The sequence below is a fragment of the Dermacentor silvarum genome, chromosome 9, assembly GCF_013339745.2.
Source record: "Dermacentor silvarum isolate Dsil-2018 chromosome 9, BIME_Dsil_1.4, whole genome shotgun sequence".
Taxonomy (NCBI): Eukaryota; Metazoa; Arthropoda; class Arachnida; order Ixodida; family Ixodidae; genus Dermacentor; species Dermacentor silvarum.
The window spans coordinates 94,858,186-94,870,590 of record NC_051162.1 but is presented as its reverse complement, the minus strand read 5'-3'; the positions used below and the strand labels follow the sequence as shown (position 1 = coordinate 94,870,590).

General features: G+C 46.9%; 2 protein-coding genes across 18 annotated transcripts in view; one reads left to right on the top strand and one right to left on the bottom strand.

The window, feature by feature from the left end:
• The window catches only part of LOC119463373 (protein GUCD1), a 48,973-nt gene that overhangs the window by 9,876 nt on the left and 26,692 nt on the right, over nt 1–12,405 (bottom strand). The window lies entirely within an intron of this gene.
• Nucleotides 1–12,405, top strand: part of LOC119463375 (acetyl-CoA carboxylase-like) — a 124,121-nt gene that overhangs the window by 92,302 nt on the left and 19,414 nt on the right. For 12 of the 17 annotated variants that reach the window (XM_049656560.1, XM_049656555.1, XM_049656557.1 and 9 more), the window contains one exon: nt 3,936–4,499. The exons of 4 other annotated variants lie outside the window; for them this stretch is intronic. In XM_049656560.1, the coding sequence (XP_049512517.1) occupies nt 3,936–4,188 (253 nt within the window). In that variant the 3' untranslated portion in view covers nt 4,189–4,499. Of the gene's footprint in view, nt 1–2,689; nt 2,753–3,935; nt 4,500–12,405 lie in introns of those variants that run through there. One more of the 17 variants, XM_049656564.1, reaches the window with a different exon arrangement.

Below are 12,405 nucleotides of genomic sequence, written 5' to 3'. Positions count from 1 at the left end.
TGCCCATCAGCTCCACTTCGTCTTAAGCATTGCGCCTCCAGTGCACTTAAGCTACGCATTTTTTTTTTCTTTAGGATGACTAGGTATCAAGCACTGCCACGCATCATTTATAAGCGTGGTTATAAACGCCTTCTAACGTGGCTACTAATACAACCGCGCTCGAAACGTTCCATCCAGATCGACTTCTACGAAAATAAACGGTCCCTGGCTGCATTACAAAGGATGCTGAAGCAGTTCAGCTCACGTTCGCGTTGTTTACTGCTTCAAACAACACACGAGATAATGTATGTTTTACTATTCGTCATTGACGGGTCGATATATCTTTATTAAAGTGGTTTTCTCATTACAATGTTATTTTTCACACAGCCGCCCGCATACCGACGCTCTTCGAGGCACATTTTCCTCGGTTCTGCTTCTGCATATTTCTGAGCATCCCCTCGCTGTGTTTGCTCAAGGCAAAACCAATCTTCAAAGTACACGCGTGAAGCTTTTCGATCACATTATGGCATTTAGGCACTTCGGTGATACCGCAAAGAGCTTCTCAGCTTTGCGATATCATATCAAATTCACCAAGTGGGAGTGATCTCGTCGCGCTTTATTCGGTGCAGGCAGATAGCACCGTCGTTTGCTGCCGCTCTTTCCGCTGAATTGGTATCGCGAAAAGGGCTTTCCCAGACTCCAGGCGGTTGCTGCACCCGTCAGCGCAGCGCCCGGGTATTTCCTTTCGTTTTGTTTTATGTGTACAAAAATTACATATGTCCCTAAATTACCCAAAATACAAAATATGACCTCGTCGATGGCTCATACTCGCGGCGCGTGCGCGAGCGATGCCTTTCTCAGCTTATCCGCTCTGGCGCGGCGTGGACCATCTATGGTGGAAAGTGATCACCTGACTGCAATTGACCAATAGGCCGCGCGGTTGCGAAAAGGGCTGCAGTATAGTTTCCAGGTTCCAGTGACTTTAGTGGCGCGCCACCGTGAGCGACATCTCGTTTTACAGGGCCCCTGAACAACCTCAGATATTTTTTGAACATTTCAAATAAACACGCGCATCGAGTTCAGAATGCCGTCATGATCAACGATGCCAAACGCTGAAAAAAAAAAAAAAAAATGCCGTCCTCCTCTCCTGGCCGTTCCGGTATCCCCACCGGTCGTCGCGATGTCGGCAGGGTGAATCTGGTGATGTCAGTGACGATGCCCATTGGTCGAACACGACACCACGATTTCCTGTTTGTCTGCTAGCACGTACCCACGCTCCCTGCTCTTCCTCGTCGTGTCGCTCGCTTGTGCGCCCTTGCGAATCGGTACTTATAGCCCGCAACACAAGTGCCAAATCGCTCGCGTTCCAACACAGTCGTGCGTGGCGGTCTGATTAGCTGCGCGAACAGAGTGCGACAGTGTTGGCTTTTCTGGACGAGCGCGCAACACAGGGTCTTAAGCCGGCACGCTTCGCGTTTTGATGTAACAGTTCAGCGCAAATCCGCTTCGCGTTTACACGGGCCGGAACCGCAGCAACAGCTGGTAGCCGAGAAGCGCTGAACATTTGCTATTTTGACAGTATCTATCTATCTAGCCGCCTACGTCTTTGTGCTCCCATGGTCGTTTCGTTAACTTGGTAGGTACGGAAATTGGCATAGTATGACAGGAGCGTATGACAACGTAAGTGATAGGTGTCGTAACACTCCAATACCACTGGAATGGCTTCGCACGTGGACACTAAGTCAAGTAAACACTACAGGATGACGGTAGCAATCAGTCATGACCATGACTCGGCAAAGATGAGATTGTCTTGGTATTTTCGTTAACTTGGTAGGCTCCCCGCACACTTCTTCGCATAACATCGATTCCCACGGGGTGTGCGATCTGCCGGCTTTTTTCTAGAACACTGTTCCGCGAAAAGGGTCCATATTTTATGACCGCGCAATAGCTAGCAGTGGGTTCAGTGTTTCTTGGCGGAAAGTCGTGTACCATCCATATTTCTTAACCATTCGGTGGCGCTGACGATCGAAATATTCATGTGGCATAGCGCCTCGGCAATGGAGTTAGCTAACCAGAGCTGCGTCGCAGCCGTGTCCGCCATTTACGTAACTAGATGCACTTGCTTGACGGAGTTCGAGGGATGTGCTGCATCCTACAAGTCGGATATCGGTGATTGCGTCGACCGCGCGCTGTTCAACGCGAGAAGTGTGGTTTGTGTACTGTAGCAGCATAAAATACTGCTATAGGTTACATTGACTCATATGATTTATGGAGCCACGCTCGGCAATCCGCAGCCAAACGCGGCCGAGTGACGTCAGCGCCCCGCCCCCACCGCGAGTGGAGCGCCACCGCTGAAACTAGTTGGGAGCGGGCGAGGATAGGCGGCGGACGCCATTATACTACACGATGTTACACCCTCACCTCGGCATTTAAGCAATGCGATTTTCATTACAAGAAACGTGAGGCTGCACTATCTTCAGCGCATAGTTTGTGCGTTCTGAATTTAACTGGGATATTTTAGGTAACAAATGGATCAGCAATGAAAACTGACTTGTAATGCGTTTATTTCCCTGAGCTGTCTTCAGGTATAAGGATATCAAACGCGCATAACTTTTCACCAATGTTCATGCTAAATAACACCTTCACAGAGCACTCGGTGCAGAATGTATCAAACTCCCAATGTGTGTCTGAGCCTGCATTGTATGTGCAGCAATATTTGTGGGAGAATGACTTGGCTGTCGGCAACTGGCTTCAAGTACAGCTCCACCCAAAGGTGCTGCGTTCGCTCATCAACATCCAGTGCTTGAGGCGTGATGCAAGAAGTGAGTCCCAATCTCGTTTTCTCCATGTGTGAAGCGGCATGTAGGAGCTTCTTTGACACTTCCTGTACCCACAACCTATACAAGCTGAGCACAGAGCAACCAGTGATGCATAAAAAATGATAGGCATAGCATTAACCCCGGGAAAACCCAAGCACCATTCGGCACCAAGAAAAATTGGAATAACTTGATCACCTTTATACCGGCCATGGAGAGTACATTCATGCAGGAAAAGCCAATGTAATTTTATTTGAGTTACAGATAATTAGTGATTATTTAGTAATTGGTTTCTGAGCTGTCGCCAACTAGAACTTTAACTCTTTCCCTACCATGGGGAAAATCGGTGTTTTTGTATGTTACGGCAGTTTTTTTTTTTTCTCAGTGCACTACTGCACTCGATATTTAATGTAATGCATAAAGAGTAAGCAAAATGAACGCACTTTTCACGCATAAATGTTTTAACAAGATGAATGTCATAAAGGTATAAATTGTTAAAATCACGATTGTGCGATAAAATTCAAGAAAGTTTGTAAAGGCACGCTTGCATCTACTAAGAAAAAAATGTTACGAACATTTTGAGATATACAACATGTATACACTGGCATTTCCTTTTGCGTAGACATGGTCACCATTTTTTTTTTTTTTCTTATAAGCGTGTACGCTTTCACAAACATTAGTACTTTCATATCGGATACAACTCCATTATTACAAGGGTTGACTATCTACTAAAGGACTTGTAAACCACCTCTAGTAGCCAAAAAAAAAAAAAAAAAAACAACGCCTGCTCCTCGCTGGGCTTTTTCAGTTCCTTCCCACGTCGCAACCCCAACAGGGTCAAGCACTTGACGACACCAGGGTAATGGCTCTTCATTGGTCCATATACGCGAGCATCAGTTCCGATCCGTCTGCTATTGTTGGCTTGTCACTTGCAGACAACCGATTTGTCCTCTTGTGTGTTGCACTGCGTGTACGTGCTGTAGCACTAGTGCCCGGGGGAGAAGAGGGACGAGATAGAAACTGCTCGCTTGCGCCTTCGAGATGAGAGTTATTTAGGGGGCTTTTCGCTCGGTTTTGGGCTCGGTAGTCTGAGTAAATGACACCTTGGCTCGCTCTTCGTCTTTTTTTATCTTCAAATAGCATGCTCCAAGCCAACACCGAGGTGATCATGGCCTCAGTCTTGCACGTCATCCAGCAGTTGACTCCGCAGCAGCGCTCGGACCTGCTAGCGACCATCCGGACTCTAGAGCACGATCTGGTACTGACCACTGCTCTAAGCAGTGAGTCGCCAGCAACCCCGCCCTCAGACACGGCGTCTTCACAGAATGCCTCAATGGCGCGGCTGCAAATGGCCGAGCGGAACCGCGGCAGTCGACGCCGGAAACCGAGTTGAAGCGTCTCCTCCGCCGTGCCATCAAAACGCAAGCTTCGAAAGTGATTTGCGCACGTGCACGTTGACGTAGGGCAGAGACATAATCGGCGCGAGACTACGTGTTGAATATTTTTTTTTTTTTTTTTGGGGGGGGGGGGGGATCAAATCTTAACGAACTGTTACACAATACGAACTAAATGTGCATTTGTCTAAAAGGGGCCCTGTTGGATGAATGTGCGGATTTTCGTCGAGGGCCGGCAGTACAAGAACTGGTCTTTCCGGAATGCCAGTCAGCAACGGATTTGTTTCAATATAATGTTGTTGAACCTGTGTTCTGTTGCTGCCATTGTCTTTCGTATTTCACTTTAAGAGAGCCTTTTTTTCTGGGTAACTGCTCCACTGGCTGTCTTCTGCCGATACTATGTATGGCAAAGCTTACATATTTTAAAACCAGGTTTTCATGTGCATCATCTTTGCTGCACTCTTCCTTTAATATAACGATTCAACACTCTTCAGTCTTTAGCGATTGTTCATGACATTCACGGCCCATTCATTTTTTGTCTGCTGGGCAACGTGGCTTCCACAATGCAGCTAGTTCTGGAGATGGCTTTACGCAATGAGCCAAGATCTTTTGTAGACTTTGTAAATATACCCGCACTTGCAGAAGTTTCCAGGTGCTATTTTGTTTCGTCTGCTTAGGTCTAAATAGTATTACCTGGCTCTTGGAGGAACTAAATCATTGGGAAGCACGGCGTCCAGACAACTGACGCACAGACCAATACTCGTGAAATGTATAACTGGCTTACATGGTCATCGCTTTATTTTTGTGTAAGACATCGCCGACGGTTGAACTACTTTCTGTGCACACTGCGCAGTCGCATTGCGAAGGCGCGCAGCTTTTCACCGTTGGCGTACTTTGTAGTTCTTTTTTTTTTTCAGAAGTGCAAAGCGTGTTTCGCGTCGAGAAGAACCATATTCATTTTTGTACCATCCTTCCATTCTTCATCTGGTGTTATTACATTTGAACTCGAGCACTTTGTCATTTGTAAATACGTCACCGATGCAAACACTGCAGTCTTGTATTTTGGAAATAAACAATGCATTCTTAACTCTGTTTCTACTGTTTTTTTTAGAAACGGTGCTTGCACTTGAGCTGGCACATCAAATATATGCCGTCAGGCCCATCAGTTGACATGAAATCAAAAATTGAAAACGCGAAGGTTGCTCCTCCTGGTTGCTCGGAACTGATTTCCCATATTCGGTGTCCCTATGCTTTGAGTTGTTGATTACCGTATTTATGCGACTATACTAAGGCGAGGTTTCCTCCCCAGAAGCTTTAGCCTCGAAGTCAACCCCCCCCCCCCCCTACCATATGCGCGAATTTTACCTTTAGGTGTGGCTTCACGGCTGCGCGCGCTGCGATGCCGTGAAGCCGCACTATAAGGCGATCTTTTTTCTTGTCCTCCAACTCGGGGGCGTATCCAGGTTTTTTCAGAGCGGGAGGTCAGCTTCTGTCGACGATGATGATGATCATAGTAGCATCTATTTACCGAAATTTACCGTTTCTGCTCCCGATAAACCCGTGTTTCATACAGCTAGAGCAATACCTGTAGCCCGCCGTGGTGGCTCAGTCAGTTCAGGCGTTGCGCTGCTGAGCACGAGATCGCGGGATAGAATTCCGGCCGCGGCGGCCGCATTTCGACGGAGGCGAAATGCAAAAAAACGCCCGTGTGTTTGCGTTGTAGTGCACGTTTAAGAAACCCAGGTGGTCAAAATGAATCTGGAGCCTTCCACTACGGCGTGCCTCATAATCAGAACTGGTTTTGGCACATAAAACCCCAGAAAGAGGAAGACCTGTAGCGAAGCCAGGTATCGGTTTCTCCGAGCTTATAGGAAAAGGACGTTACCCAATACAGCCGTGTGCTTGGCGGCTGTGCCTGATAATAGAGGGTGTTCAAAACTAAGCTCTATGGTTTTCTTAAAATTAGGCACTGGGAGGCACGCGAAGACCACCTGTACAAATAAGTTTTGTGGCCAGGGGGGCACAAAGTGAGATGAGAACTATCGCTGTGAGCAGCGCAATTAATTAAATTGAACAATTACTTTTTGTCGACTGCAGTAAGTGGGCATGTTTGTAGTGAAAACTTAGAGGCAGTCGTGTTGCTACACAGTATCAGTCGGAAGAATTATTCTAGCGTGTCCGTGCTCCGAGATATCCGACTCCAAATTTCAATTGTCGTACTGCGCAGAGTTATCGAGTCGACGCGAGAGCGGTTTATGCTTTGTGTTGCTGTATAGAGGGGAGGCATTTTGAACATTTTTTAGGGCGTTCACATCTTGATGGGTGAAGCGTTGTCATGAGACTTGTGCATGCATGACAACACAAAACTTAAAGCGGCAGTATGAAATGTTCGTTAGCATAGCTAAAAAGGTTTCTGCTGTTGATGGTGCAGTAGTTGCTCTTGATTTCAATAAATATTACAATACTTGAAAATCAGCAGTCACTTTATTTGCGTAGCCCAGGCAAGGACCATGCCTGGTCGTCTAGTCACCATTACGCACACGCACTGCCTTCCGGACTTCTCCGCTCGCGCCATTATCTTGGCATGGCAGCTGCCGCCATCTTTACAGGCTGCGCGGTTGCGTGTTACGACAGCGGTTACGGGTTCTTCTGTGTTGTTTTTTTTTTTTTTTCACCAGCCGTGAGGGGAAGGGGGGCAGTGCCGATGCCTCCGCCCCGTTGTCAGACTAAACGCCGCACGCAACAGCCGCGTCACATCAGGGAGGAGCTTTGCGCCGATCGTCACTCTCTTGCAAGTTGCATGCGTAATCATGCGAACGACAATTAAAATTTGGAGTTGGATATCTCGGAGCACACACATGCTAGAAGAATTCTTCCAAGTGAAGCTGTAGAAACACGACTGCGTCTAAATGCGAATACCAACATACACACTTACAGCAGTCAATGAAATGTTAATTATTAAATTTTAGTTAATTCGGCTGCTGACAACGATAATTATCCTCTCACTTTGTGTACACCTGGCCACATAACTTATTTGCACAGGTGTTCTTCGCGTGCCTCCCAGTGCCTAATTTTAAGAAAACCATAAAGCTTAATTTTGAACACCCGGTATATCTAGCCTGTATTGTTTCTTAAAATAAAATTTGGGATGATCTGTTGCAGGTTCGTTATAAATGCGTAAGCACGCGTCCGTTTTTGGAGTTCTGTTGGGACACCTTGATTTCCTTAAGAGGATTCTTTGTGCTCGGCTGAGACACCTTCGTTTGCTTTGGAGGACTAACTCCCCTATTCTCAAACAGCTCTCGACTCGAAGCTCTTCCTCCACTCCATGGATGGATGGATGGATGAGGCTGAACCCTTTAAATCAGGCGGTGGCATACGCCACCTAGCCATGACTATTAACATATCTTGTACTTTGTGGTGGGTGAAATTTCACCCCTGCCTTGATTTTAGCCACCAATCAGATAACCTCCGTTTGGTTATTTCTACCCGCTTAAAGTCTATTTTGCCTTCATTGTCCCTAAACCCCAATGCTTTGAAAAAATCAGCCCCGTTGCTTTGCACTGTAGGGTTAAGCCCTTTACAGAAAAGTATGAGCTGTCCAGCCGTTTCCTCTTCTTCTCCACACGCACCTGCGGTATCTTAGTCCGCAATACTCCCGTCCTGGCTTCAAACAACAAAGAGCTTCCCCTAGAATTATCATAGATATTTTCTTTGGCAATTTCTTGCTTGAAAGTTCTGTATGTTCCCAGTGCTGATTTCGCCTGCATCCCTGTTTTCCACAGACCCCTCTCTGTTTCCTTAACCTTTTTCTTAACCACTGTTTCCTGGTTTGCACCCCTCCTGCAGTCCAAATATTGATTGACAATTTTCTGGTCCGCTTCCTCCATTTTGTGTCAACATTCCTCATGTACAAATAACTGAAAACTCTCCTTGCCCGCCGCTTAATTTTTTTGCCATTTCTCTCAATCGCTCCTCAAATTCTATCTTGCTGCTGGCTTCCCTGCTCTCAAATGACGTCCATCCCATGTCACCCTGTACCCCCTGATTTGGTGTATTTCCGTGTGCTCCCAGAGCTAGTCTACCTACCCCTCGCTGCTTAACTTCCAACCTTGCTCGAACCTCTGATCTCATGCACAGGACCGCATTGCCGAAAGTCAAACTAGGGATCATCACCCCTTTCCAAATCCCTCTCACCGACTTCGTACCTATTGTAATTCCACAGTGCCCTATTTTTCATCACAGCTGCATTTCTCCTACCTTTAGCCGTTACATATTTTTCATGTTCCGTTAGGTACTTGTTGAGCACAGCGCCGCCTCTCGACTGATAAAGACGCGACAATTCTAAAGAATTCCCGTGAATGATCATGAAGCTCAGTGACCACTTCTTTGGAGGGATAGCGGTGCTATCTTTCCTCTTGAGTCGAGGTGTTGTGTTGACTAGAGGAACGTTCTTGAATACGGGCGTAACACCCCGCTCCAACGCGGCAACCACTAAGCTGGGTGTTTACGATATGCGAATCACCGCGTATGAAGACTCACGACGCCACCTACAAGAAGAACGATGTGGCGTGTTAGCCGAAAGCGCGAGCCAGCGTCTGCATTTTGTTTCCCACTCGACGTCATCCTTTTACACAAGGCGCGCACCTGATCCCGTTTCTCTAACCACGCGACGCCATCCTAGGCCCTGCGCGCTGGCGTTGGCCGCTGACGTCACACTCCCCCACTTCGCAGACGCGGCTCGAGGCTTCGCCCCGCTCCGCGAGAACGCCCACTCAGACAAACGGATCCGGCGGGTTTGAGCCTCCTATGCTTAATGTACGACAATAAAACTGCGAAGTTACAATGAAAAATTGAAGCGTACGAACGGTACTGTGCTCGTGCTGGATATTGTCAACGTGTAACTGCAGTGTGATCACAATGAGTGCTACAGTTTAAAAAAAAGTTGCCTATGCGTAGTTCTTAATTTAGCTGCTAGTTGTTATTATTTATATACGAACACTTCAGCGAGAGATCTCTTTCATTAAGCAGGTTGGTCGCGGAACTGATGACAGCCAATGAGGCAACCGATGACGTACCCCGAGGGGGAACCAAGTTAATCAGGCGCGAAGGCGCTCGCGCGCACATCGGCGTGCTTGGCAAAAGGGACGTCCCCTCGTTAATTCGACGCCACCGACGGGACGAGTAAGGTCCAAGGTGTTCATGAGAAAAAATAACTACGGCAACTTCGCGACACCAAACCCCTACGGAATACAACTAAGCTTGTGAGCGAGCGAGCTTTACGTCTACATGGCTGCTACCACTGGTACTCGGGAAAAATACTTTTAAAGAATGCTGGTGGCCATATATTTTTTGCGACAGGGCCATCCCCCTGTCAGCGAGGAGGCGATGCAGAAATCTGAGGGGGGGCTCAGGACATCCGGACATCCCCCTGGATCCGCGCCTGCTCCAACTGGCACCCTCGACTTATAATCGAATAAATACGGTAATTCCTCCTCGCTCTGCATGCAATCTGCTAGCCTATTTGTTAGCTCGGAGGGTAGGACAACCACCCCGGAAAAGAGTTGGTCCCGGGTTCGATACCCGGACGACTTATTCTTCAACTGTGACGCTCTTTCTGAAAAACCAGTATGTGTTTCCTTTGTAGCTTCATGCTGCACTCGGGCACACGACAGTTTTTTGTTTTTTTTTTTTTTTTTTTTTCATCTTGTGGGATTCCGGAGAGCCAATTCGCCTTTCCCGAATGTTGTCGCCGATTCTGTAGCGAAAGAATCTTATCTAATCAGATTGCATGTGCGATGCAAGTAGTGATGCACATTCTGGAATGCCTGTAAGCGCCAGCAACGTTGCAACGTACGATGAGTCGTGTATAAATAACCGACACACTTGGCCCGTAGATCGGATATCGACGACGTGCTCGCCACCAGCGTTCTGCTTTGACTATTACTTTTTTATTTCTGTGCACAAATTTGTGGAATACAGAGTTGGATTCGTGGCTCACAGTTCTGGCACTGTCTGGTTCTTCACCATCACATGATAGTGCAGTCTGTCATTTAGTGCATCCCTGTATAGTATGAATTACCAACTCTCCTAGCACTCTCTCAAATAGCACCTTGAAAAAAGTGTCACAGGGCCACCACCTTAATTTATTTTACAGAATACCTGTGTCGCCTCGAAGGCATTATCGCAGGGGGATTGTGTTAAATCGTTCACAGAAATAAACAATAAATAGACAAAGCAAAGTAACAACAAGGTGTAGCGCACAATGAGTTAACATATTCAAACGTAATAGAATTCGAAATTAAGACAGTAATGCATTGTCACAAACACGGGCGGGAGAGAGAAGTGACTTTATTTGCACCCGTCAAATAGAAGACGGGGTAGAGGATGAAAATTGTGACTATCAGACACTGAAACACATTCGTTCCGGCAACAAATTTCGGTCACCGTTTGTGGAAAGGATTCAGCAAAACGGTTCGTATACTACAGCTGTATTCAGGCACCTTCTTTGAGTAGTCGAGTCGATTCGAGACATAAGTTGGCTTCCGATAGGTAGTTGCGGCTATCAATGCCTGTTTGATTATAGAAGATACGATGGACGAACGTGAGTCTATATTTTTTTTCTTCTGGTGATTAACATTTCTCAGTCCAGCAATGCTTTTATTTATTGCCTTTCTTTGAGCTGTCCTCTACAGTTTCTTTTTCCGCAGTGCGTGTTCATGTCTCGACGGTGACGGGTTACCTCAACTTCGAACTCTGCAGTTAAGTGAGGGGCCGGCAATGCTACGACCCGGTCGATGGCGTGAAAAGAAGGGGTAAGCGTTATGGTGCCAGGGTTGTTCTTGCGCTTAGGCCTCAGCAGCTAGGCCCCAGTGCCTCGAGCGGCCAGTCGAGCTGCAATTCTGCGCGTATTCGCGGGCTTCTTTCACACTCGGAAAAACGCATTTATGTAGCACGTATTGAGCAACAAAGCTGTATCGGCAGTTTTTCATGTTGCTCTACAATTTTCTCATTGACACTTTGATAATGAGGACGGTACTTCTCGAGTTAGATAATTGATTACAATTAACTAATGAAATCTCACTAACGAAAAAATTACTGGCGGCTATTCCACTGTACTGGAAACAATAGCGGACTAGGTTTGCTTCACGTAACGCCGTTCCCCTTTTCTTAAATCGTGCTGCGTGATAGCTGGGACACCCTGTATATAATTCCAAGGGTGGTCGAAAACTCCAGCACCTCTACCAAAATCTAAAGCGCGCAAAGGACAGGGGACACGAGAACAGCAGGCAGCGTTGCCAGTGTTTTGAACCAGAGCAGCCCAGGCAATCTCAAGCTCGCGCCTTCCCGGAGAACTGGCGATGTGGCTGCAGCCTGTAACTGCATTCACCACGCAGGTAGAACTCATACATTTTCATTCTTTCAATGACGTCGCCACTAGTGGAGGGTATTCTTCTGCGCTTACACAATTATTTTCAGAGATTTCCAGTAAATATGTAGTAAATATGTAGTCCTCATAGACAGTGCCTAAATAATTTAGCCATTGCGATTATTCATTAACCATATATGCGTCATCAACTCCTGACACGACTCGGTCGTGGCAAACTTGTGAGCTCATAAATTTGAACATGCAGTAACCACCTCCCTGTTTGTTTCGATGAATGCTTCTCCTTTGGTGCTACTCTGGATCCCCCCGTTTCGTGTGATTACGAGCATGGCCGGGCTTCGAGGCAGACACCCTCAGGAAAACTTTTCATCCACAAGCCTTGTTCTTTCACACTTTTGCCAACAAAGCCAGAAATTGCCATAGCAGGCGTATTGGTCACAGACAGAGATGGGGGGGGGGGGGGGGGGGGGGTTCTGCAAGTATTCACCTAATGGACATGTCCATTTCATTTGCTGATGAAGTGTTGATTGGCTGGGGGCACCTGTCTCCTTCTAATGCATACCCCAGCGCAGCCAATCAGAACTTTACCAGCAGATGAAATGGACATGTCCACTATGTGGACACTTACAGAATACACCCTTTGTGCTCTGTTCTATCTTTCCACCCTTCTCCATGTAATTTACTCAGTACACTACTTGTTCAGTATGTTGGTCACCTTAATCAATTTTCGAATAGCACGGCGCTTAAATAGGTATGCACTACAAATAAGGTACGGTAAACCCAAGCAGTTAGGTTGGCGATTGCCACTGTTATGCACCATACAGGCTCA